The sequence below is a fragment of the Ursus maritimus genome, unplaced genomic scaffold (assembly GCF_017311325.1).
Source record: "Ursus maritimus isolate PB19 unplaced genomic scaffold, ASM1731132v1 scaffold_28, whole genome shotgun sequence".
In the NCBI taxonomy this organism is placed as follows: domain Eukaryota; kingdom Metazoa; phylum Chordata; class Mammalia; order Carnivora; family Ursidae; genus Ursus; species Ursus maritimus.
The window spans coordinates 14,615,016-14,641,212 of NW_024425341.1; the positions used below are offsets into that span (position 1 = coordinate 14,615,016).

At 39.1% G+C, this 26,197-nt stretch overlaps 1 protein-coding gene across 3 annotated transcripts in view; it reads left to right on the top strand.

Moving 5' to 3' along the window:
* FGL1 (fibrinogen like 1) overlaps positions 1–2,057 on the top strand; it is a 36,803-nt gene extending 34,746 nt beyond the window's left edge. For all 3 annotated transcript variants that reach the window (XM_008710903.2, XM_008710904.2, XM_008710902.2), the window contains one exon: positions 1,698–2,057. In XM_008710903.2, the coding sequence (XP_008709125.1) occupies positions 1,698–1,857 (160 nt within the window). In that variant the 3' untranslated portion in view covers positions 1,858–2,057. The remainder of the gene's footprint in view (positions 1–1,697) is intronic.
* The last annotated feature ends 24,140 nt before the right edge of the window (positions 2,058–26,197 follow it).

Consider the following 26,197-nt stretch of genomic DNA (forward strand, 5'->3'; position numbering starts at 1 on the left):
AAGGACAACCAGCACATATATTAACATGGGCAAATAAATGATTTACTTGACTTTAGCTATAAGGGTTCAGAGATGACAAAGAAAGGCAATTTGGTAGCTGGGGCTGCCGAAGGGAACCCTTCATTATCGTTGAAGCCAAAGGAGATGAAAAGTCTGTACAGGTGGAAAATCAGTAAAGCTGGAGAAAAAGTCAATTGTTCCAGAAGCTCGGTGCTATTTCTACCATGCCTCCTATTCCTCTTGTTTAATCCTATCATCCTCTTCCTCCTTACCCTCTTTTTTTTTTTTTATCCTAAAGTCCTAACTTACATGAAATGTTGGCACTTCATAATTATCTCTCACCTGCAAGACATTCTTTCTCCACATAGCAAACCGGTCACTGAGTGTGGATGTCGTCTCTGCTTTGCTCATGCGAGTGCTCACAGCTACTTCTTCAGCGACGGAGCCCCAGCCAACTCCTCACGTAGTTGCAAGTTCAGGCTATTTCAGAAACTGAAAGGTGTTGGAAAATTGGTGTTAGAATAACTAAGATTTTTTTATGCTGACCATGAAGTTAGTTTTCCTAATGAGATTCAAATCACAGACCCAATAAAAATTGTATATAGAGTAGATGTCTCTAGGAAAACAGGAGGTTCAGTTTAGGGTATTGTTTCTCTAACATTACTTTCCATACAGTTTTAAAGACACAGTAGGTCTTTGATACTTGCAGATTGAGCACACACGGCTTTAGTAATACCAAGTTAATTAGGAGACTGTCCGGGTGGGCAGCAGGAGCAAATCACTAAGCTGCTTAAGTGATCCACGCCAAAAGCTCAGCATCGATGGATAAATTACACGCTTTTTTTGATTCAGTAATTTAGGTACTTTCCATTGATTATTCAGAACTATCCCTTGTGAATGTTCTCCTTTGATCTTATTATCTGCCATCTTTTCATTGGTTAATCAGTATGTAACAGCTCATTCTTAACATACACAGGAAATTATCACACACTCTTAGTTATACACATCAGGGACAAAATTTACAGATTCTAAAGGAGGAAGTGGGACATTTTAAAATTTATGATAAGCCAACCCACTTATCTAGATTGGAACAATATATGTTAAAAAATTAACTCGGCAACTCGGACGAATGATTATCAGTTAATTGCTGGGAAAACGTTACATGGTGGTGTAGGTTTTGTTTTCCTACCCTTGAGGTTAAAATAATGGACATGTTGGTGATTTTTAAAGGGGGAGGAAGGGAGTTTGCAGTACAAAAGCTATGTCTTGGCAGCAGATGGATGAACACGTAAGTGTAAATTACACAGGGAAGCTGGCACAAGAGCGCCCTGCCACACCTGGGTTTGTGAACCCATATCACGCTTGCAAAGGCTGAAGGTTACAAGGTCGTGTTTTGGTTTGCTTGTTTTCCCTTTCTCTGTGTAAAAGCATTAAGAACAGAAATGCTTCTTTTACAGGACCCTTCAGGTGACCTGGGTTGTATCCTAAGATTTGTTATGGCACTAAAATCCATCAGTTGAAAAAACCCATCTGTTGTAGAAATCTCCTGGCTTTTGGAAATTAATCAATATTCCCTTGTCTGAAAAATGGCAGGATTCATAGTCAAAATGTTTTTTATCGTTTGCTAGCCAATAGAAGGTTTTAGGAAGGCGACTTTTCTAGGCTGACTGTTTTGTGTTTATTTTTCTCCCCACTAGGTGTCACTCCGCAAACCTGAATGGCTTATACTACGCCGGCCCCTACACCGCTAAAACAGACAATGGGATTGTCTGGCATACCTGGCATGGATGGTGGTATTCTTTGAAATCTGTGGTTATGAAAATTAGGCCCAATGATTTTATTCCAAATATTGTTTAATTTTTCCCTGGTGGGCTTTCTTTCTGTAATTCAGTTAGGTTTAACTTGATTTGAAAAATAGCACTTCTGAACATATACACGCGTACGTGACAATGGTAACTGTTACGTGTACTGCTTTTCATTCCTACTTACCTTGATTACTTAATGCACTTTCAGTACAGCAAAAACGTGTATTCTTCAAATAAATGTAGATTATTGAATTCCTATGTGCAGAAGGTTATGATAAATGCTTATGTTGAACAAAAAATAAAAAGCACAGACTATATAACATGTCTTGGGTAAATATATAATAAATTAAGTATAAATGCAGTTGAAAACACACATGAAAAAAATCCAGTAAGTAACAGATTGCCAAATCAACTGCATAGACAATAAATATAAGTTAGGATTTCAACTCAGGTCTCTGACTACAGAGCTGGAACTCATAATCACGATTTAGAGTCTTAGTCCCTATAAAACATTACCCTGTATTTTTAGGATGTTTGTGTAGGTTAGACACTTCTTTTAGAAGCCTTGTTTTAATTCTTACACAAGTCCTGTGAGGTATTGTTATCCCCCCTGTAACAGAGGTGAACTTTCGTGGATCTGAGATTTTGTGACTGCTCAAACTTACAAGCTAATAAGCCAGGGAACGAGGACTCAACTCCAAATTCACTCAAATCTTATCCCAAATCCAATGTTTTGCTACCACGCTGCCGCTTATGCGGATAGAACTTGGATGAGTGAGGTGGAGGGAGAGAACCTTTCAAGCGAGAGGAAAAGTATGAATAAAGACAAGGTAGTCTAAAAAATATTTGAGCACCAACTGTTCAAGCCCAAGTGAAGCTCATTTTTTTAAAGAAAGACATGCACTAACCATATAATCAGAAAAATATAAATAATTTTAAAAGCTGATTAGTATAAAGGAAAAATATGTTCCTGGGGAAGGTATAGCAGGAGACCTGACCAGGCTGGTGGGAGGAGATCGAAAAATCTTCCCGGAAGAATTAACTTTTTGAGTGGAGATTTTTAAGCTAGGTGTATGTGGGATATCACTGCAGGCTGAAGGAAATCTTGTATAAAGTACACAAAGTAGGAAAGTATGAGGGGAAAAAAAGCAGGTTAGACAGGCAATAGAGTTTAGCGATCCTTAAATCTTTAAACCAAGGATTCTGCCACCTGATAGCTGTGTGACCTTGGGTAAGCTACTTAACTTCTCTGAGCCTCAGCCATCTCATCTGTAAGATGAAGATTATGATAGTGCCTGCCTTACAAGTTTAGGTTGAGGATTATACAAGTATTTCAAACAATACCTCGCGCAGAGTAAGCAGTGAGGAAGACCTATGTGATTATTAAGCCACGTAGGCATTCAGGGACAATAATAACGGATATCTCGAATAAAAAATCTTAAGGTTAGTTGTACTTTATCCTCGAACCAGTGTTTCCCGAAGCAGTGCTTCTCAACCTTTAATGTCACACATATTACCCGGGGTCTTATTAAAATGTAGATTTTGATTTGGGGCTGGGGCCTAAGGTTCTGGTTTTTAACGAGGTTTTCAGGTGGTGCAGACGTTGCTGGTCTAGGGATCCTTTGAAAGCAACGATGTAGGAAACTGAGTTCTATGGGATCGTAATAATACAGGAAGAAAAGGGCTCTTTGATCAAATGAGTTTAGGAAATGATCTATTGAACAAAATTAAATAGAGTTCTTCTTTTTTATAGTCTACGGTGCATTCTGAAGCTCTAAGAGAGACATAATGTTGCATTTTTACACGTAGTTAGGAGTGTGGTCAGCTCTGGGTATAAATCACCTGACATGGCAGTCCAAACAAACAGGGATGTGTTCGTCTTACTCAACAAGGACTTGAAGGTAGAACATTCTGTGCTCTGCAATGTGGAAGCTGGTATCTCTGCAAATCGCTTTGCTTTTCCCTCAGAATCACAGGTCGTTCACTGCCGTTCCTGCTTCAAGTCCGTGTCAAAAACAGGAAGAGGGGTGAAGGGTCAACATACTTTAATTGGCCAGACTTGTGTTACATGGTCACTCCATCTGGAAGTAAGATCACGAAACAGAATATTTAATTTTACAGTCTTTAGAACACACAGAGGAGTGTCTGCCGTGGCTCCTGGATGCTCGTTTTTTTAACGCAGGCTTGTGGACACACTGTTTCATGCATCAAACTTCGGAAAGGTATAAATAATGGGGAACCAGTGCCAATTTTAAATATGGGCATTATTTGCTCAAGTAGTAGCCTGAAGAATTCATTCAATTAGGAGATCAAAAGAAGAAAAGCTTTTAAAAGAGGGGAAAAAATGATTCCACAGAAAAGCGGGAGGGTAGCTACGCAAGTATAATGTTACATGAATCTCAGGAGAATAGTTTTTCAATGCAGAAGGAATGATAAAAATTTTTTAATGCCATACAAAGATGAAAGAGAAAGCATTTAAATGAAAGACCACTGGATTTAGTGATAATGTTTTTTGTGTTTTTAATTTCAGTGGACTAGGGAGAGACTAGCCAGAAGCCAGAAAATAAAAGCAGTTAGAATAAAATAGATCATTTGAGGAATTGAGATATAAAAGAGGGAAATAGGACTGACTGGTTTACCCGAAGCCAAGATATGAGGAAGACCCCAGTCTAAAATAATGTCCTCTGAAATATCACCACTAGGGAGTTATTTACTAGGCTTTATGACTTTTTCAAATGCAAATATGCTTTTAATTTATAGCAACTGATACACGTTAAGGCCAATAAACCCATGAGTGCTTTTCGTGTTTTTGTTTTTATTTATTTTTATTTTTTATTTTATTTTATTTTATTTTTTTAAAAGATTTTATTTAGTTATTCGATAGAGATAGAGACAGCCAGCGAGAGAGGGAACACAAGCAGGGGAGTGGGAGAGGAAGAAGCAGGCTCATAGCGGAGGAGCCTGATGTGGGGCTCGATCCCATAACGCCGGGATCAGGCCCTGAGCCGAAGGCAGACGCTTAACCGCTGTGCCACCCAGGCGCCCCTATTTATTTATTTTTAAAGATTTTATTTATTTATTTTTAAAGATTTTATTTATTTATTTGACAGAGAGAGAGACAGCCAGAGAGAGAGAGGGAACACAAGCAGGGGGAGCGGGAGAGGAAGAAGCAGGCTCCCAGCGGAGGAGCCCGATGTGGGATTCCAACCCAGGACCCTGGGATCATGCCCTGGGCTAAAGGCAGATGCTTAATGACTGAGCCACCAGATGCCCCTGTTTTTGTTTTTAATAGAGCAAAGTATAGAGAAAATGCAAGAAGGCTGATTGCCTGACACGAGCAGAAGGGGTTTCTACCAAGAAACAAAAAAATATTTTTTAAAAAAGAGAGGTGCTATGTTCCTGAAACCTGAAAGTACCAACTTCACAAATTTGCCCAAGATCAAGAGTTTCAGAAAGGCTGTGAATCGTAAAATGAATATCCATCCATAAAGCCCAAAATCTCCTCTTTGGCCAGCACAAAATTAGTTGGGGAGAAAGACAAGTCAACCTATAGGAATCATACCAACTGATAAACAAGATGGTTTAACATTTGGCTGTTGCCCAAGATGATTACTGTCAGACCATTAGGAACTTGAATTTCACCTTTGCCATTTTTTTTAGGTGGCAAATTACATCTCCGTGCTGAGTGTTCTCCTCTCTAAAATGTGAATAATAATATAGTTCTCGTCTTGCGAGGATTAAATGAGCTAACATTGCGCTGGGCACATACAGTAGTCCTCCCGTCTCCACGGTTTCCATGGCTTCAGTTCCCTGCGGTCAACCACTGTCTAGAAGCAGATGATCCTCTCCTGAAGGATCGTCAGGTCACTAGCTGCCTAACAGCCATCACAACATCTAACCTCATCATGCAGGCATGTTATCATCTCACAGCATCTCAGGAAGAAGGCTGAGCACAGTACAGCAAGCTAGGTTGAGCGAGACCACATTCACATACCTTGTATTAAATTCTATTGTTATAATTGCTCCATGGTATTAATAATTGTTGTTAAGTTCCTACTGTGCCTAATTTACAAAGTACACTTTATCAAAGGTATGTACGTATTGGAAAAAAACAGTCCCCATAGGGCTGGGTAGTGTCCACAGTTTCAGGCATCTGCAGGGGGTCTTGGGACGCACGTATACCCCATGAATAAGGGGGAACAACTGTATGTAAATATTTACTATGATGTTGGTGATGATGGCAATGCTCATGAAAAACAGAAAGGTAAAAAGGAAGATGGAAATGGTGAGTGGGGGTGTTCTGTGACCTTCACCAAAGGTTGTAGGTGTGAGAAGAGAGGTGGTCAAAGGTTTTCCAGTGTAGATAGCATATAAAAGGAATTACGACTCTGGGAAAACCGTATCTTCGTGAGCTTAGCAGTCCAGGTTCTTAATATTACTGGGATTTAAAATCCTCAAAAAAGGAATACCTGGGTGGCTCAGTTGGTGAAGCTCCTGCCTTTGGCTCAGGTCATGATTCCAGGGTGCTGGGATCGAACCTCTCATCAGGCTCCCCGCCCTGCGGAGATCCTGCTTCTCCCTCTGCCTCTGCCTGCCGCTCCCTCTGCTGGTGCTCTCTCTCTCTGTCAAATAAATAAAATAAAATAAAATAAAATAAATAAAATAAAACAGATTTAAAAAATAAATAAAATAAAATAAAATCCTCAAAAAACCCCGCAAACAACAACAAACAAAAAATGAGGGGCCTAGTGGCTCAGTTGGTTAAGCATCTGACTCTTGATTTCAGCTCAGATCATGATCTCTGGGTCCTGGGATGGAGCTTGACATGGGCCCTGTGTCAAGCTCCGTGCTCAGTGGGGAGCCTGCTTGAGATTCTCCCTCTCCCTTGGCTTCTGCCCCTTCTCCTGCTCTCGCTCTCTCTCAAGTAAATAATCTTTAAAATCCTCAAAAATTAGAGGTTGACACCTGTTATAGATACTGTCTTGTCCCATGGTCTCTAGAATGAGCCCAGGAGAACCTTAGATTTTGACGACGTGCCTCAAGCTCCTTGCAGGGAACAGAAGGTCTTCCTCTTTCTCCTTTCATTTGATGTGGCTCAATTTTTATCTATTGTATATTTTTGGGTTCCAGGCAACAATTCGTGATTTTTTTTGTTCGAAAAAAAAAAAAAAGCTTTCATCTCTAAAGAATGGTTCAGACTTCTCCCTTCATTTTATTTATTTATTTATTATTTATTTATTTATTTAAGATTTTACTTATTTATTTGACAGAGAGAGAGTGAGCACTAGTAGGGGGAGCAGCAGGCAGGGTAGAGGGAGAAGCTCGACATGGGGCTCGATCCCAGGACCCTGGCACCATGACCTGAGCCAAAGGCAGACGCTTAAAGACAGAGCCACCTAGGCACCCCCTCCCTACATTTTATAAATCAAGAAATTTCCTGCATTTTTCAGATGACAGGTATTTCTGGGAAGGACTCTGTTACTCCCCTGACTCAGATGAATTAACAAGCATTGTAAACCCAAGGCTGTACTCTGTGTTCTCACGAATGTTGGCATTTCATTTAGAATACTGCCTTAAAAAGCATATACACCCAGTAAAAACTATGCTCTATGGTGGGCAAGCCCAAGACAAGCTGCAACCTTTCAAAGAGGATAAAAGACGGAATTAAGCATTCAGTCATAACAAGCCAACCTCGTCTCACGGAGAAAATGACATAGGGTATTGTCTCCTTAACTCCTGGGGTGTTGGCACTGTTTGCAGTTTCTAGGCCTTTCTAATTATAGATGTGCTGTGTAATATTACCTCCACCCGTACCTATAACACTAACAATGTTCAGCACTTGGCATTATCAAAGACTTTTCCAGCTTGAACTAATTAATTCATACAATTCCAACCATCTGGGACAGATAGTATTATTACCCAGGTTTAACAGACACAGAAAATTTCAAAAGAGGTTTCTCCAAGGTCACATAGCAATCGGAACAGGGCCAAGAGTATATTTTAGAAGTACTCGCTTTTTACGTTCATTAGAAGGCCCAACATTACACAGTGTAGATTTAGGGGTAATTTGATTTCTTTTCTTCGGGGTGTTAGACAGATACTGTTTTGTTCGATACTAGCTCGCTTTTTGGTTTCTATTGTAGCTTGTCTCCCGAATAGAATGATTATACCCTAGGAATTACCATGCACGTCAAAATTCTTTGGAATACCAGGCAGTTTTGGAGCAATTAAAGGTAGCTAACATGAGCCAGCTATTTCAACCCTCTTCCTTTCTTCCTCTCTTGCACCTGTAGTATCTCTTTTCAGTTGAGTGATATTAGAACACAGAGCTCTTGCAATGTAAAATGAAACCTCGGGAAAGTCAGTTATAAAGGCTTCTCTGTCCTCTTCTGGGAGCCAACCAACTAATTCAGATTCTTGGGAAATCACATATTCCTCAAAGAAGGTCCTTTAGAGATAATACCGGCTTTTTCATCACTAGTTTTAGACAGATTAAAAATAGCTCATGTTTCCCTAGTTATGAGAAAGTTAAATTTGAAACAATACTAAGTAACTCCTGGGTGGAAAATCACCACCCACTCCCTTGCAGCTTTTCTGCTGGTCTAAGAGCTGTGATTTGAAAGCACATTATATCCTCCTGTATTTTATACTCATGGTGAGGAGGCAGGAAATCATATACTTAGAAAAAAAAATATATATATATATGTATACCTTTCCAAAAAGTCAAAAGCTGATAAACTTATATAGGCAATGATTATGCAAAGTAAGCAACGTCAAGTGAAAATTGTATCTTAAGAGCTCCATGTTGACTCGGACCAGTAAGACCAGCAAAGAAATTATTCTGAAAGTTTCCAGAATATGTAAGGAATTTGGTGAATATGATTAAGAACTTTTTCTAAATAGGGATCTTTCAAAACCCAAGTGCAAAGAACATCTGCATATTGTTTATATATGAGTCAGCATGTAGTAGGATGTGTAACTCAGCGGAACTGGGCGTTTGGAACGATAATGTGTTTTACGCTCAAGGCTGTTTTCAATATCAAGTTGGAGGTCTGGGCCACTTAATTTTTTTTTAAAAAGATTTTATTTATTTATTTGACAGAGATAGAGACAGCCAGCGAGAGAGGGAACACAAGCAGGGGGAGTGGGAGAGGAAGAAGCAGGCTCATAGCGGAGGAGCCTGATGTGGGGCTCGATCCCATAACGCCGGGATCACGCCCTGAGCCGAAGGCAGACGCTTAACCGCTGTGCCACCCAGGCGCCCCTGGGCCACTTAATTTTTAACAAGTTCCATGAATAAGTCTGATTCACCCCACACTCTAAAGATCCTTGGTGTCCTTCCTCAGCACTCTTCGCCTTCAGAGAAGCTGAGCAGTTTGATATATTAGTTTCAGCTGAAGGCTCATCTTCTAAGATTAACCTAAATGGAAGAAAAGTCTATGAGAAAAGTTCAGATCTATATTCTCACAGTTTTCGGAAACAGCAAGAGCAGCTATGCCGTGGCGATCACGGTACGCAGATGGCTCTCAGTGTGCTACCCCAGTTCTTGAGCTCCTCCTGACAGCAGGTGGCCTGAGGCGGGATGCTGAGACAGCCGGTAAGCTCTTCACACTCCTGCCTTCGGTCAGCACGCCTGGATCAGACGACCCGCCAAGGGGCGTGATGCCCGCTGTCCCTCTCCTTACGTCATAATTTAACAAAATACTAATCCCTGGAGCTCACTGATGACTTTATTTTTTCATAAGAAAACATTTATCAAAGTTAAAACAGAGGTGACACACCTTTCTTTATACCATACCAAGAGCCTATTTAGAGACTCAAACTTTTCCATGCTAGATGCAGGTCCAGAGGGATTTTTGTGGTTGTTGTTGTTAAGTGTGGGGCAGTCTATTTGGCCATTTTCAGTTATGCTTTTTTTTTTTCCCATTATATCCGTAAATAAAACCTGTCCAAACACAGTCTTCCATACCAAGATGTGACAAGTCCTCAATAAATAATTCTTTCTGGGCCAGACAGGGCTTGAAAAGATAAAGATTTAAATATTTAAAAATAAAGATTTGTTCATTTTCCCTAAAAAATATTTTGTTCAAATTTCCTAAAGTAACAGGAAGAAAACTTAAGAAGCCTTCTTCTGTATTAGGAGGGGATTTTGCACAGTGGTTGATGGAGAGTTTCCAGAGGTGGCTGGATATGAAGACACTCTTGTTTGCTTTTTTTTTTTTTACCACTGGTGTTTATTAGCAGGAAAGGGAGTACCAGACCTGAGGTCCTTCTGAGGGTGGCTATGAGCGGGGTTCTGTCATCTTGGTAAGACACTGAGGCCACTGTTTCCAGTACAGTTTGGGCCTCTTCTCCCTGCCTGTACAATGTGGGTCCTAGCACGGGGATTGCCTCTAATGGCCCACAGACAGCTTTGTGGGTCTGCTCCTACTACCTCATGGGTAGGATTGTACTAGCTTTGTTTACAGTTCAAAGTTACAGTGGCAAAGGACACCATCCATAGTCAATTTTCTTCACAGATCAAATCCTAGGAGAATCAAGGCTTTTCCTCTCCTGTCTTTGTCCCTTCCTCTGTAAGAGGCCAGCCTGGTGAACTCCCTAGACACTGACTGAGGCCTTCATGTTCCACCACTGCTTGACATTCTCTGCCACAGCTGCTCAGTCTTCAGGAAGGCTCCATGTGTGGGCCTGGTTCAATCACTAAGAGCTGGTCTTGGGTCCTTAGTCCTTCAGGTAGTTTCTCTTTTCTACCTTCTCAGATGTTGATTCACTGACGCCTCATAAGGTAAGGAAGGCCTGGAATGTTTTCCCTTCCTTCTCAGGTAATGGAAATGCCCTTTAAGCAACTGCTTTATTTATTTTAGTTCTAACTTTACTGTTGGGAATTGCTGGACAGAAAGGAAGAGAGCATTGGCAGGATGCATCCTGTAAATCACATCAAAGACACGGACACCCCCTTTTGCAGTGTTCCATATCACCCTAGTGCACATGAGAGCTCGTTGTCAGAACTTGTTTCAACATTTTCTATTAATTACCATTTGAAAGTATTGCTCTCAAAGCTAAGCCGGAAACTGAATATCGACTTTGCAAAACTGAGTAGAATTTAAGGTCCTGAGGTAGCTGTTCCTCTGTGTTCAGTATAGCAGTTGTTATCAAAGAATACAAATTGACAAAATAAAATAAAATCACTAAAAAAGAGTATGAAGCGCCTATAAAAACACAAACAACATAAATAGAACATAAATAGAAATAATCTCCTAGACCCCCAGTGTTTAGTTTAAGCTCAGATTCATTGCAATCTCCTGAAAGCTATGCTTGTTCTCTAAAGAAGTTTTCTTGGTCCAGACTGTTGGATAACATGTAACTGCCAAGGGAGCAGAATTCCCTAAAAGTTTCCAGCATCAAATTTCCTTGCAGCAGGTCCGTACATAGCTCTAAAGCTTCTAAAGCCGATGACTTTGCCGTGGCGGGTGCTGACCGTCCGCTATAAGCCATCCACATTCTTACATAATGTTTCCAATGGTTGTACAGTTGGGAATATACATAGGGTATACCCTTGATAAGCATTTGGGTTTAATAAGCCCTTATCTTGATGCTGATTAGATCCAAGCTTTACAACCTTTCGGCTGGATGTTTTGGTATAAGCAGCACTCTAAGAAAGAAGATGGGCATATTCATCTCTGTGGCCTTTTTCTATCAAAATTTTCATGTGACATTATGGGACAGTGATCTTTGCTAACTACAGTTACCTTTAAAAAGCAGTATAAAACGATTGATTCAACGTTTATTTGGCAAATGCATTTTAGTAACAGATATGTTATTAGTCACTACAACAAAATAACGAAAAATTAACCTATGCAGAGTTCATAGTCGAATGCAATAACACAATAAAATAATTAGAACAAATCAGAATAAAAACACAATAAAATAATTAGAATGCCTTTGTACTTTGTCTTACAAAAGTAGTCTGCACAAAATGCTATGGAACTTGCAAAGAATGAGCTACTAATTAGACCTGAATTGGGACAGTGAGTTGGATAGAATTAATACATGTTATTCACAAAGACGATGTAGTTACAAATATAAGCAAATATGACCTTGGGGTCCCTAATAGAAGCATAATATCTAAAATCAGAATAGTAGATATAGGTAGTGACTACTTTGAACCTATCCAACTATTTATGGAATATTGGGTTCAATTGGGGGCCAAAATTAGAAGGATATTAATAAACCATAAGCTGATTCAGAAGAAACCATCCACAGTGAATAAGATGAGTAATATTCAGCTCAACTGGTATATCCAGAGAGAACTTTAGGAGAAACATGCTAGCAGTAGGCATATATGTAAAAGATTTTTATGAAAAGATGTGTTATGCTTATTGCACAAGACCTCAAGAGTAAAATAAATAAATTGATTAAAATATATGATGGATGGAAGCTGAAAATATGCCAATTTTGGCTAACATTAAAAGACTATCCCAGAATCAGAGCTATATAAAAGATAAAATAATCTGCCTCTTGAGTTCATAAGATAACTCTCATCATGGGGTTTACTTAATTGAGGGTAGGAGTTTTATCGACAGTATTGCAAATGCACCCAAGCATTAGCTGGGTAGTTAAACCGAGTGACCTTTTTTTTGTCTCTCCCAAATCTTAGATTTTATGATTTGGAGTTGTGGTTTTAATATTACACATTATTTCCAAGGCATAACAAAGTAGATGAGTGTTCTTTTAATCTCTGCCTTTTGATTGTCTTATGACCAATGCATGACAGTAGTGGATGATAAATGAATCACTTAGCAAGTGACAGTCTTAACATGCTCTGCTAAGGTCTTGGTGATTAATAATGAGATCATTCTCTAACACCCAGAGTATCTTATGGTTCAAAACTTTGAGGGGAAATAAGCAAAAAAATGAAATCAGCATGTTGATGTTGAGCAAAGGCTGAGTTAAGGTGGAGAGAGAAACAGCACCAAGAGAGGCAAATCATGGAACGAAAGGTATAAAAACCCTTCAGCAAGAACAGGAATACAGTTGACACTTAACGTGGTGTTTACTAAGTGCCAGACGCTGTTCCTGGTACTTCATTTCTGCTTACACATCAATCCTCCAAACAGCCCTATGAACTAAGTTTTATAATAATCATCCCCTTTTGATGAGTGAAAAAACATAGGCACACAGAAATTAAATAATAGTGCCTAAGATCACACAGCTAGTAGTTGATGAACTGGGATTTGAACCCAAGCTTCCCCGCTCTAGAATTCACACACTTAAAACCTATATAAAGAATCTCTAAGCTGAGGAGGAAGAAACAAGTCGTAGAGGAACAAAGAAGTAAGGGCAAGCATTAAAAAAAAAAAAAATCTAAGGAAAAATGAACTAGTAATTCCAGTTCTTTAAATTCCACCTAAAAAAGGTAAATAACCATTATACACGAATGTTTTGTTTAAAATCAGGGAAAATTTTCATAATGAAATTCTAGTTTTCCTCTGTTAGAATCGTTTTAACAAATTCACTTTTGACTGTCTTTGCACTTGCCAATTGCTACTCCTGGATCTGACCTAACACCACAATGATATAAGCCTGGAAGGAGTTCCTTTGCAATTATCTACAGAGACAAAGGGAAAAAAGCACCTCTTTTAATTATCGGCTCTATACCAAAGCCCAAACTCAGCCAGGATGAATGAGAATTCAGGCACACTCAAATGCAGAGCAGTTAGAAAGGATCGTCTTTCACGTGGCTGGTGGTGGGGAGCAGTAGAAGAAAGGTACGCTATCCAAATGCTATTCCTCCGGGTAAGCATTAATCTGCACCTGCTCCTATGGGACAAGAGAATATAACATTCAGCCCTTTCTCTGAATCCTAGATATTTCTCTCCCATGAATTTGGTATAGGCAGTGTAGAGTGGGGTAAGAGCTCACAAAAAATCTCTACTATTTCTAATGTGCTGGCCTTGCAAAAAGTTTAAGCCATGCCATTATGCAGAAATTTTAGCTTCTCCCTCCTACCTACATGGCAGGATGCATCCTGGAACCTGAGGGTAGGAGTTGACTGAATTCTACCCTTACCAGTTACATTTGATGTGTCCCACATTAGTTTTACAGCACGCAGCATGATACACCAACGTGTTAACATTCATAGAGACATCACAAAATTTTTACTTCGGTAGATGTAATCTTTCAAGCAATTTCTAAGAGTCTGTTAACTGAAATCTTGTGGGATGTACCTTAATTAAGCCCTACCTAGAGCCACTGCAACAATAAGCAAATGAAAGTCCAAAGTAAAAACCCCATTGTTACCTCTAATTCAAGTCCAAATGTCCAATCTGTGTTACGTTCTGAGTGAAGAGGGCAGAAGGACAGGAAGGGAGAGAAGTGGCCCACAGGGAAGTCTAGGAAACATCTAAAGGCATCTGCGGGCCTTAACCATGTGTCATTTGTTTATACAACTTGTATTTTAGAATGTGGAAAACCATAAAATCTGACAGAAAACCCCTAATAAGAGTCAAAGCTAAGAATTTGTGGTCAATAGGGGCGCCATGTGGGAGAAGAGGGTGGGAATGATTCCACTTCCTCCTCCTCCAGATTCTGACTCACAAATTTAAAGTAATTAGAAACAATCATTACTCAACAGAAAAAATATTCACTGTATATTAGTTATTCAATATTCTCCCCAGAAGCTCCAGTGAGGCATTACACATAATGCTATGGGTGAAGCGTGACAGCACCACGTCAATTCCATATTTTGCAAAGGCAACTGTGGATCCTTCTGACTAGGTTAATATTCAATCCTTTTTCAGTCTTTTAATCTTTCCAGAGCTAAAAATTATTTAGCGTGGCAAAGTATATTTCATAATGTTAATCAGAGAGATTGGTTTTGTTTTCCTTTTTATCGAGGGGTAACATATATCCCGTTAAGTGCATAAACCTTAATTGTACATCTTGATGAATTTTCATTTGTATTCGCCTGTGTAACAACCACCGAATTCAAGAGACGGCATATTCCAGCACCCCAAAAACTCTGTTATGCCTCTTCCAGTCAATTATCATTCCTCATCTTCCAACATTCAACACAATCACTATCTTAATTTCTATCACCATAGTTTTGCTTGTTCGTGAACATATAAAGTTATATGTGTGCATGTATACACATATATGTATATACACATATATGAGCATGTGTGTATGTGTATATATACAAATACATAGACATACATACATAGAGAGAAACCAGTAGAGTAGGTACTAGTATGCCTGGCTTCTTTAACTCAACATTTTGGCAGTGAGATTCACCCAATTTGTTGCATGCAAAGGTAGCTCATTCCATTTTATTGCTTGTAGGATATTCCACTGTATGAAGATACTACAACCCACTTATCTGTTCTGTTGGTGAGCCTTTGGTTTGTTTTCAGTTGGGTTTATTATGAATATATCTGCTACAAACATTCTTGGGACATTGCTAGGTATGCCTTCTGGTGGGCAAAAACATGAAATTTTCTTATGTATATACCGGGTTCATAAGATAGGTATATGTTTAGCTTTAATAAATCCTGACCGTTTTTCAAAGTGGTGTTTCAATTCAAATCCCTGCTAGCAACGTGTAAGAGTTCTACTTGCTCCATATCGTCACCGACAGTTGGTATCGTCAGGTGTTTTGTTGTTTTGTTTCTTTCTAACGTTAGCTGCTCTGATGGTTATGTAGAGGCGTCTCGATCTGGTTTTAATAAGACATTTTTCTGGGGACTAAGGGGCTGAACATCTTTCATATACATACACCATTATGATCTGTCGGATATCCTCTTTCAGAATGTGCCTATTCAAGTCTTTTTCCCGTTTTAAAGTTCACATGTTTATCATTTTCCTGAAGACTTTGTATATTCTAGCTAGAAGATCTTTGTTGGGTGTAGGGTCAGCAAATATTTTCTCCCAACTTATAACTTGCCTTTTCACTCACTTAGTGCTTGTTTTTTGATGAATAATTCTTAAAGTTAACAAGTACAATTTATCAATCTTGTTTTTGTGTTTAGTGTTTCTTGTGACTATTTAAGAAATCTTGGCCTATAGCCAGAGGATGATGAATTTCTGATTAAGTACAAGTATAAAAAGGATTATCCAATCATTCTGAAGCTACGGTGCTTGATTGTTTAGTGGTTATATTCTAAAAGATAATAATTTCTATGGAAAAACGAATGAGCTAACGAAGCATTCCCTTTGATTTTAGCTAGCTAAATGTGTAGAAATCATCTGACATTCTTGATAGTCACTTCCATGTCTCTGTCAAAAAGACAGGAGATAACAAGTGTTGGCAAGGATTTGGAGAAGAGGGAACGCTTGTGCACTGTTGGTGGGAATATAAATTATCACAGCCTTTGTGGAAAGCAGTATGGACATTCTTCAAAAATTAAAAACTAGAACTACCATACAATTTAGCAATCCTACTTCTGGGTATTTATCTAAAAAAACCAAAAACACTAATTTGAAAAGGTCTGTACATCCCTGTGTTAATTGCAGCATTATTTATAGTCAAGAGATGGAAACAACCTGTATCCAATGATGGATGAACGGATAAAGAACATGTGGTGTGTCTATGCAATGGGATATTTTTCAGCCATAAAAACAAAGGAAATTTTGCCATTTGTGACAACATGGATAGAACTGGAGGGGATCATACTAAGTGAAATAAGTCAGATGGAGAAAGACAAATACTCGATGATTTCACTTATATGTGGAATCTATAAAACCAAGGAAAACAAAAACCTGAGCTCATAGGCACAGAGAACGGATTGGTAGTTGCCAAAAGCAGAGGGTGGTGGGTGGGAGGACGAAATGGGTTAAGGAGGTCAGGAGGTACAAACTTTCAGTTATAAAATAGATAAGTCGTGGGGACGCGATGTACAGCGTAGTCACTGTACTTAATAATACTGTATTGCATGTTTGAAAGTTGCTAAGAGAGTAAATCTTAAAACTTTTTATCACAAGAAAAAAAATGTGTAACTATTTTTGGTGATAGATGTTAACTAGACCTATTATGGCAATCACTTTGTAATTTATACAATTATTGAATCGTTAAGGTTGTTGTACACCCGAAGCTAATATAATGTTATATTTCAATTATGCCTCAATTAAAAATGTTCGGAAAAAAAATTTACCAGAAGCTAGGAAAGAGTGTGATGCCCAACATAGAGATATTGCCTGGGCTTAACAGCCCTCTAGTCAATGATCTTATGGTACAATACTACATTGTGCAATCGCCTATGAATATATGTTTTCCTTACATTCACAATAACTTGTATCACAGCAAAATATTAAAAAATAAAAAGAACCGAAGGCCATTTATATGTTGGAGAAGTTCCTTAACCTCTCTGGGCTTCAGTTGGCTGTTTGGAAATGGGGATGATGATAAGAGCACCTATCTCCTAAGGAGGTTGTGGAGCATAAATGAACCCACCTAAAGCACTTAGTAGAGTCCCGCGAATATCAGACATAGTTGTTACCATCATAGAACACCAAACCTGGGGTAGTTATAATGATGCCCACTTTTACTTTTATTTTCTTTTAAGATTTATTTCTTTATTAGGGGTACAGAAGGAGAGGGAGAGAGAATCTCAGGCAGACTCCACACTGAGCACGGAGCCCAAAAGGGGGCTTGATCTCATGACCCTGAGATCACGACCTGAGCCACAACCAAGAGGCAGACGCTTAACAGACTGATTCCCCCAGGCACCCCTGGACCCAGTTTCAGATGAGGACACACTGTGAGGGAAGTTAAGCTTTTGACCTTAGCAGTAAATCTTGTCTTCAAGCCCACATCTGTATTTCGTGGGCTTTGGATTCACCATGTGAAAATGGTACATTGTTTACTGGACACTGAGCAGTGACAGACCTGCATTTGGGTAAAAATTAATGGGAAAAAAATGCAAGGGGTACCAAAACTTGTCACAACATTCTCTGAGGTATACTTTCTATGTCATTCACTGTTAGGAGAAACATTTAAACGAATCATCCCAAAGGGACTCTTATTTGTTTAAACTTGATGCAAACCTTGACCGCAGAGCAGTATCCTCTCCGCCATTGGGTTATTCACAATAAATAGCTCATTGCGGGCCTGGCGTTGCTGTGGGGATCACCGGGAAGACCTCACAGAAGCTAGGTGCCGAGACGCGTTATCTCTAGACCCTGTCACCGTGTAGACTTCTAAAGTTTTGCTTATGTTTTCTATAGCGTGATTTCTAAGTTATCACACGTTTTTATTTCTGCTTTGGAGCGTGAGGGGGTTTTCTACAGCACCGGTGACTCGTCGCTGATGGAACTGATAGGGCAGTGATTCTCAAAGTGTGTTCTCCAGACCAGCTGCTGCGTCACCTAGGAACTCGTTTGATATGCAGATTCCTAGGCTCTATCTCAGAACCTGTGAATCAGAAACTCTAAAGTGTAAGGCCATGTCACGTTTTTTAACAAGCCCCCCCCCCCCCCATGATTCTGATGCGTGCTAAAGTTTGGGAAGAATGTGCTGGAGAAGGATTACTAGCTTACCCACTTAACTGTGTGATGTAAGTTGACTTATTTATTAATAAATTGAACATCAAATCTCCAGAAACCATGCCAAGAATAATCATTTTGTTTGCAGTCATTTGATTTCGTTTGTTTATCTGCTTTTTGGACTACATAACTAACATGAATAAAATTTTAAAAAATACAAAAGAGCATACAAAGAAATCTCTCCGCTTTACTCTTTTGTCCTAGAGGTGAACCATGATGAAATTTGTTTTATATCTTTCCAGGGTTATTTTAAACATATTCTAGCAAATAGGTGTGTTCCTTCCTTGGTTTCTTTTCTGCACAAAGTATAAGACACTCTATACACTGCCCAAAGGTAGCCATCTTTAACAGCGCTCAATGTATATAGTTTCAACATTAACTTTTGTGGTCTTTTCCGTATTTTGTAAAAGAGGATGTGCTTTACAGAAACTTCTTAAATTAAAGATTTGTTTTACATTTATGTGCTTCCATTAAACAAATTCTAATGCTGTACACTAACAATATCTTTTTATTTGATTTTCAAATATCCCATTTAAATGATCAAATATATAGAATTATCATCACCAGATTTTATTTCTCCTACATTATATTCAAAAAGCTCAACCTTCTAGAAACGTCAAGGCTTCATCATGTATAACTGATTTAGTTTTCAGGTTTAGATTTGAACCATGTGTTGCCGATTCGATAATGCTGGAATTTATTCCAAATTATGCTGGAGGCCACTTGCTTTTAACTTCCTATTTAGAATTATATTGAAACTCCTTTTTGAATTTACTTTTATTCCATTCTCCCATACCTGGCATAATGCCAATTCATTTTTTACTAAAACATGAAACCATATTCTCCGCCTTTATTCTTTTAGCAATATTGCAATCCTGACACTTGATCTCTGCAAGCAATTATCTGGTTTCTTCAATTCTCCTTTTAATATTCTTTGAAGGAGTCAAAATATTTAAAATAGCCCTCTGGTCTGCACCAAAACGTTCCCAGCTGTCTCAAAATATGAACCCAGTTATACCAAGGGACTTATCTCTTGAAAATAAAGCACGCAGGAATGGTTCTAAATTCCTTAACTTTGAATTCAAGGCCTCTAATATTCTGCCTTTTCAGAGATATCTCCCCTCAATCTCTCAGCTCAATAAAGATTGTGTTATTCTTAGTTTCTTGAATTTTGATGGTGTATTTCTCTTTCCATGGCCTCATGAAGGCCATTCCCCATGCTAGCCTGTCAACTTGTTTGCTACCCATATTTCAAGGTTCCACCATGTGACTGAGATGCCCTGAACCCCTAACAATACTACCGCTTCTTTGTAAGTGGGCATATTTTATCTCACTGGGCTTTATAACCACCTTCTGAGATAAAAGTTGTAAACGTCCTTACGCCATGTTACCAACAAGGAAATGGAGGCCTACACGGCTTAATCCTTCTTCTGGACTCTTCTGAGTTGACAAGCTGTTCCACACACTTGGCACTCACTCTACACTACCTCATAATATTATCTTTCTATGTGCATATGACTTGTCATCTCAGCTCAATTTCCTTAAAAGCACACACTTTATCGGACTGTCCTTGGGTTCTCCCCCCTGTGACTTAAACAGGAAAGGAACACAGTAAACATGAGTTGTTCGAATTATGAGGATCAAAGAATCCTAAAACTTTGAGCAAAAAGGGAGCCTTGCAAATCACTTAATGAGTACTTGTGTGTTTCAACAGGTTTGAGTTTACATAGCCCTGGAGGTAAGAGGTACAATGCCCCTCATTTTTATTAAAAGATTTGAGATTAAAATTACCTTAGTTTTAAATAAATGCTGACATAGGATGATATGAAATGTGAAATTTAAAGAAGTTTTAAGATGAATCGTAAAATAGATTTTTAAGATGAAACATGAAACTTCAAAGAAACTCCAGAGGAATAGCAGAACTGTAATTGGCTGCTTCAGGCTATCCAGACTTTTAGGGGCTAACTTTTTTTTCCCTCTTCTGCAGTTGGTGTTATTTCCATTGAAAAAGTTGAGAAGCATGAAGTGTAATGTTAATTGAGGCCTGGAGAGGGTAAGCAAATTGCCCCAACTCACACATTAACTCAACCAATATTGATTCAGCATCTGCAGCTCGGTGGCAAACACCAGGGCTAAAATAATGAGCAAAACAGACAAGGACACCCACCTTATAAAGTTTGTATCTAAGTGTGGGTGGAGGGAAGAGAGAGTCATTAAATTAATATTCAGTGTGTGTAACCCGCATAACCAGCCACTCTCTTGGTTAGTGCAGCGGAACATATCAAGTAAAGACAACTCAAATCTATATTGCAGCCTTTCCAGAAAATACCCAAGGGAGAGTCCATTCTTATTGCACAACCAAACATCTGAAGGAACTTTTCCTGTATCTAACATTCTCAGTATGGCTCTCAGCAGCTGGTCACTGACAAAAAATTAACTTTCCCAATGTTCTTCCTGACCTTCAGCCTGAACGGCTCCTAGCGCTTTCACCTCACGCCTCATCTCTCTTCCCATCTGTTCTTTTCTTTTTAAAATTTATTTAAATTTAATTTAATTAACATATAGTACATTATTATTTTCAGAGGTGGAATTTAGTGATTCATCAATTGCATATAACACCCAATGCTCATCATATCACGTGCCCTCCTTAATGCCCATCACCCAGTACCCCCATCCCCCATCCCCCTCCCCTTCTGCAACCCTCAGTTTGTTTCCTATAGTTAAGAGTCTCTTATGGTTTGTCTCCCTCTCTGTTTTTGTCTTATTTTTCCTTCCCTTCTCCTATGTTCATTTGTTTCTTAAATTCCACATATGAGTGAAATTGTATGATATTTGTCTTTCTCTGACTGACTTATTTTGCTTAACATAATACCAGGTTGTTGCAAATGGCAAGATTTCATTCTTTTTGATGGTTGAGTAATATTCCATTATGTATATAGTGGAATATTATATGTAATATAATGGAATATATATATATAATATAATGGAATATATATAATATAATGGAATTATATATAATATAATGGAATATATATATATATCTCTCACATCTTCTTTATCCATTCATCCGTTGATGGACATCTTCTTCCCATCTAGTTTATCCTCAAAAATGAAGCTACCTTCTTATAAGAAATTTCAGTGGTGGTGGTGGTGGTGGTGGGAAAAAACATGCAATCTCATGACTTGATTTTTGTACCTGTCACTTTTTTAATCAACACAGCATGGTAAATGTAAAAGTGCAAAATACTTGACCTAGGCTGGTGAATTAGGGCAGACTTCTCTGAGAAAGGGACCCATTAAGCTGAGCTCAGACTGTTAAAGAAGTATTAACCAAGAAAAGGAGGTAAGAACATTCCAGGCTTAGGGATCACAGCCCGTGAAATGTCTTGGGGGGAAAAGCATGGAACTAACAAAAGGCCATTGTGGCTAGAATACAAGGTAAGAGGGTAAGGGGAAGAGGCTGGAGCGGGAGGCAAGGTCCAGTTTTGCAGGGCCTGGGGACCATGTTTAGGATTTGGTCCCTTTCTCTGAGAGCAGTGAGACATTATCAAAAGGAAGAAGGGCAATAATGGGATCAGATGTTTATTTTGATGCAAAGAATTGATGGAAACGAGAGTTTCGGGAGATTTGCAGGAAACTCTAAGTAGACTTCTGGTGAATTTAAGTCATGCCAGAGTTGATGAAGAGAAGAGTAAAGATTCAGAAGCTTGGGGCACCTGTGTGGCTAAGTCAGTTAAGCATCCAACTCTTTATTTCAACTCAGGTCATGACCTCAGGGTTGTGAGATCCAGCCTCGCATCAGGCTCTGTGCTGAGTGTGGAGCCTGCTTAGGATTCGCTCTCTCCCTCTGCCTCTCCTTCTCTTTCTCTCTCTCCTTCTCTTAAAAAAAAAAATCAGAAGCTCTTTGGGAAGAAATGGTCAGGACTTAGTGCTTGATTGGAAATGGGCGCTGAAGGAGAGAGATATCAAGGATAACGTCCAAGCTTCTGGCTTGGGCAACTAGATGGATAATAATAGATGTTGAAATAGGAAATTCTAGAAGACCAAATTTTGTGGAGAAATTTTAAAGGTTAAAATAGTTTGATGAGACAGAAAACAAAAATAGTGATTTGCTCCAGCAGTCATGAAGCTTCGGAATTGTTTACTTAATCTTGCTTGGTTTGCTTTTATCATTTCATGTCATCAATAACCACTTAAGAAACACATACAAAGCACTTTGAGTTTACTTGGCTATTTTTTTTTTCATTGCTTCAAAGAATGATACACAGATAGTATCATTTAGTAAAATTGGTAAGAAGCAGGTTTTGTTCTAAATTTCATATGTTGTACTGGGAAATGAAAGCATAAATATTATCTATGTTCACAAAAGGAGTAGAGAAGAGATGTTGGGCTGTCCATAACTGTACAACAAATCACTCCAAGGCTTAGTGGCTTAAAACAACTATATTATTTTATTACTATTTTTCATGATCCTGGGGGTTGACTGGATGAATGTAGCTAATTCTTTAAAGTTTCCTTAGTCATACGTTTGGCTGGTAATATTTGGGCTTTTGACTGGAATACCCACATAAGGCAACATGTCAGCCTCTCCATGTGGCTAAGCTTCTGCACAGCCTGGGAGTTGGGTTCCATCAAGAGAACTGCCAGAAGCTGTATTGTCTATGACCCAACCTCAGAAGTCATCTGGCAACACTGCGATACTCACAGGCCTGCCTGGATTCAAGGTAAGGGAATGCAGTTCCCATCTCTCAGTGGGAGCAGTGACAACTTCACTGTAAGATGAGCACGGAGGGTGGGAGAAGTTTTTGTAGCCATCGTGGGAAATACAGTCTTCCACAAAGATAAATATCCTCTTCTCTACTGGCCAATATCTATAGCAGAACTTGGCACTAAATAAGTATTGGCTCAATGAATGAATAGGTAGTTAGAGAAAGATATACCATCTTCCAAAACTGATTCATGTTTATTACATTTCACAATAAGCTGCTTTTTATCTGGAATCTTTCTTCAGTATAGAGAGAAGTGAATGAATGCAAAAAAACTTAAAATTGAATAATACTATACAACTATTCGTTTAGCTTTGACATTTTTCTTCAAGATTTTAATTTCTATGAAATAATTCCTAAATTGTTTTAATTTCAAATATTTCATTTTGTTTTGTGGACAGAGAGTAGTTAAAATAGTGTTTCAGGCTTAATAATGGCACTCCATGTCTCAATGCGCCAAACCTGTGACTTCACCTTATATGGCAAAAGAGACTTTGCAGATGTTATTATGATAAGGATTTGGGGAGGAGGAGATTACCTGGAAGATCTCAGTGGGCCCTCATGCGATTTCAAGTTTTCTTACAAGAGGGAAGCCGAGAGATATTGGACCACAGTAGAGGAAAAGCCAAGGCCACTGAGGTTGGATGAATGCAGCCAGGAGAAAAGGAGAGCCTGGAGCTCCTAGAAGCAAGAGAATCTTCCTATAGGCTCTAGATGGAACCACCCCCACTAACACCTTGACTCCAGCCCTTTAAGACTTAGTTTGCACTTTCAACCTCCAGACTATTGGAGAATAAAATTGTGTTGTTGTAAGCCATAGAGTTTGTGGCAATTTGTTACAGCAATAACAGAAAACTAATACTGTCAATAAACTAATGAAACGGAAGAAAAATAGTTTGCATTTCAAATAATTCAAACCTGTATGTTCTTCTGCTGACATAAATAGGCGATTGATATGGTAAATTAAAATGCTGAATGAAGATTATGCATATTAAAGTGAGTACATGCGGTTGTAAAAATTTTTCTTTTGAGATGGCTGGTATAGTAATTAATCTTCATCCTTTTCAAGTTACAAGTTCCTGCCTTTAAAATCTTAGTTATAGTTTTAGTGACGTCTTGCCTATGTTCCAGCTCTAAGACTAAGATACATGGGCCAAGAGTTACATAAACGTAGATGACCACATTTTGCATAATGTTTTATTTTAAAATAATTTCAAACTTACAGAACAGTTGCCAGAATAATGCAAGAAACTTCTGTAACCCTTCACCATATTCACTCTCTCCATTTTGCCCCACTTGCATGCACACACTCTTTCTACACACACACACACACACACACACACAATTTTTTGAACCATTTGAGAGAGTTGGAGATATTTTTCTCCTTTACCCGCAAATACTCATGTATATTTCCTAAGAATACAGACACTCCCTTTCATAACCGCACTCAAAATTTCAAAATAAAGAAATTAAACTTTGATAAAATGCTATTATCTAACCCAAAACCCATATTCAAATTTTGCCAGTTGCCCCCAGAGGATCCTTCCGTAGCTACAAGTTCTTCCATTCAAGCATCCAATCCAGTAACCCTCACCGCACTCACACACCACAGCTTGCAGACTCCCCTCCTGTGCGACGCTTCCTCGGCCTCCCTGTCTCCCCTCACCGTGGCACTATTGACAAGTGCAGGCCAATTACTATGTACGGTTATCCCTCGGTTTGGGTTTGTCTGGGGTTTCTTCCTAGTTCGGGTGCACAATACAAAGTGCCTCAAAAAGTGTATCTCAGGGCATCAAATCAGGAGTCCCTTGATGTCAGGTGGTCTCAAAGTTGATGATGACCATTTTGAAGTTTTTTTTTTTTTAGATTTTATTTATTCGACAGAGAGAGAGACAGCCAGCGAGAGAGGGAACACAGCAGGGGGAGTGGGAGAGGAAGAAGCAGGCTCCTAGCGGAGGAGCCTGATGTGGGGCTCGATCCCATAACGCCGGGATCACGCCCTGAGCCGAAGGCAGACGCTTAACGACTGAGCCACCCAGGCGCCCCGATGATGACCATTTTGATCACCTGGTTAGGGTGATATAGAAGAGGTTTCTCCGTGATCAAGTCACTATTGTTTTCCCTCTTAAATGAATTAAGAAATTTGTGGAGAGAAACTCAGAGACTCTGTAAACATCCTTTCCTCGCCATACTTCCACTCATGATTGATTTTTAATTCCACCATCCCCTCAGTGTTTGTTAGTTCGCTTGGTAGAAAGCATTTCCTTTCTTTTTCTTTCCCTTTCTTTCTTTCTTTCTTTCTTTCTTTCTTTCTTTCTTTCTTTCTTTTTCCTTCTTTCATTCCTTCCTTCTTTCCCTCCTTCATCAGTATGGACTCAAAACTTTTTTTTTTTTTTAAAGATTTTATTCATTTATTCGACAGAGAGAGACAGCCAGTGAGAGAGGGAACACAAGCAGGGGGAGTGGGAGAGGAAGAAGCAGGCTCCCAGCAGAGGAGCCTGATGTGGGGCTCGATCCCATAACGCCGGGACCACACCCTGAGCCGAAGGCAGACGCTTAACGACTGCGTTACCCAGGCGCCCCTGGACTCAAAACTTTCAACTTTATTCAGTAGGTTATAATCCCATTACTATGTTAATGTCCAGTTTACCCCAGTGCTGGTCAGTGGGAGCTACTTCAAGCCAAATTCTAAGTCCTTTTGATTTGTGCTCCTCTTATTTTGACCATACCTTTACAGAGACAATAAGATGTTCCTGACTCATCGTGCACTTTTCTTGCCCCAGTTTTGGAACCAGCATTTCCCCAAGGAGTTCAGATTCTATTTAATGGATAAAAGGTAATTAGAAACAATGATCTGGGTAAGTGGTACGCTCTTTGCTAAAAGCTCTTCTGGGCCTTGTGAGCGGCCATATCTAGGAAATTATACACACTTGTACACATGTACATATCCAAATATATATATTTAGATTTCTTTCCACATCTGTAACTATCTGCGTCAGTAGCTTAGTCAGTCTGGGCTGCTCTAATACATTACCATCTCAGCCTGTGTGGCTCAAACAACAGGCATTTATTTCTCACAGTTCTGAG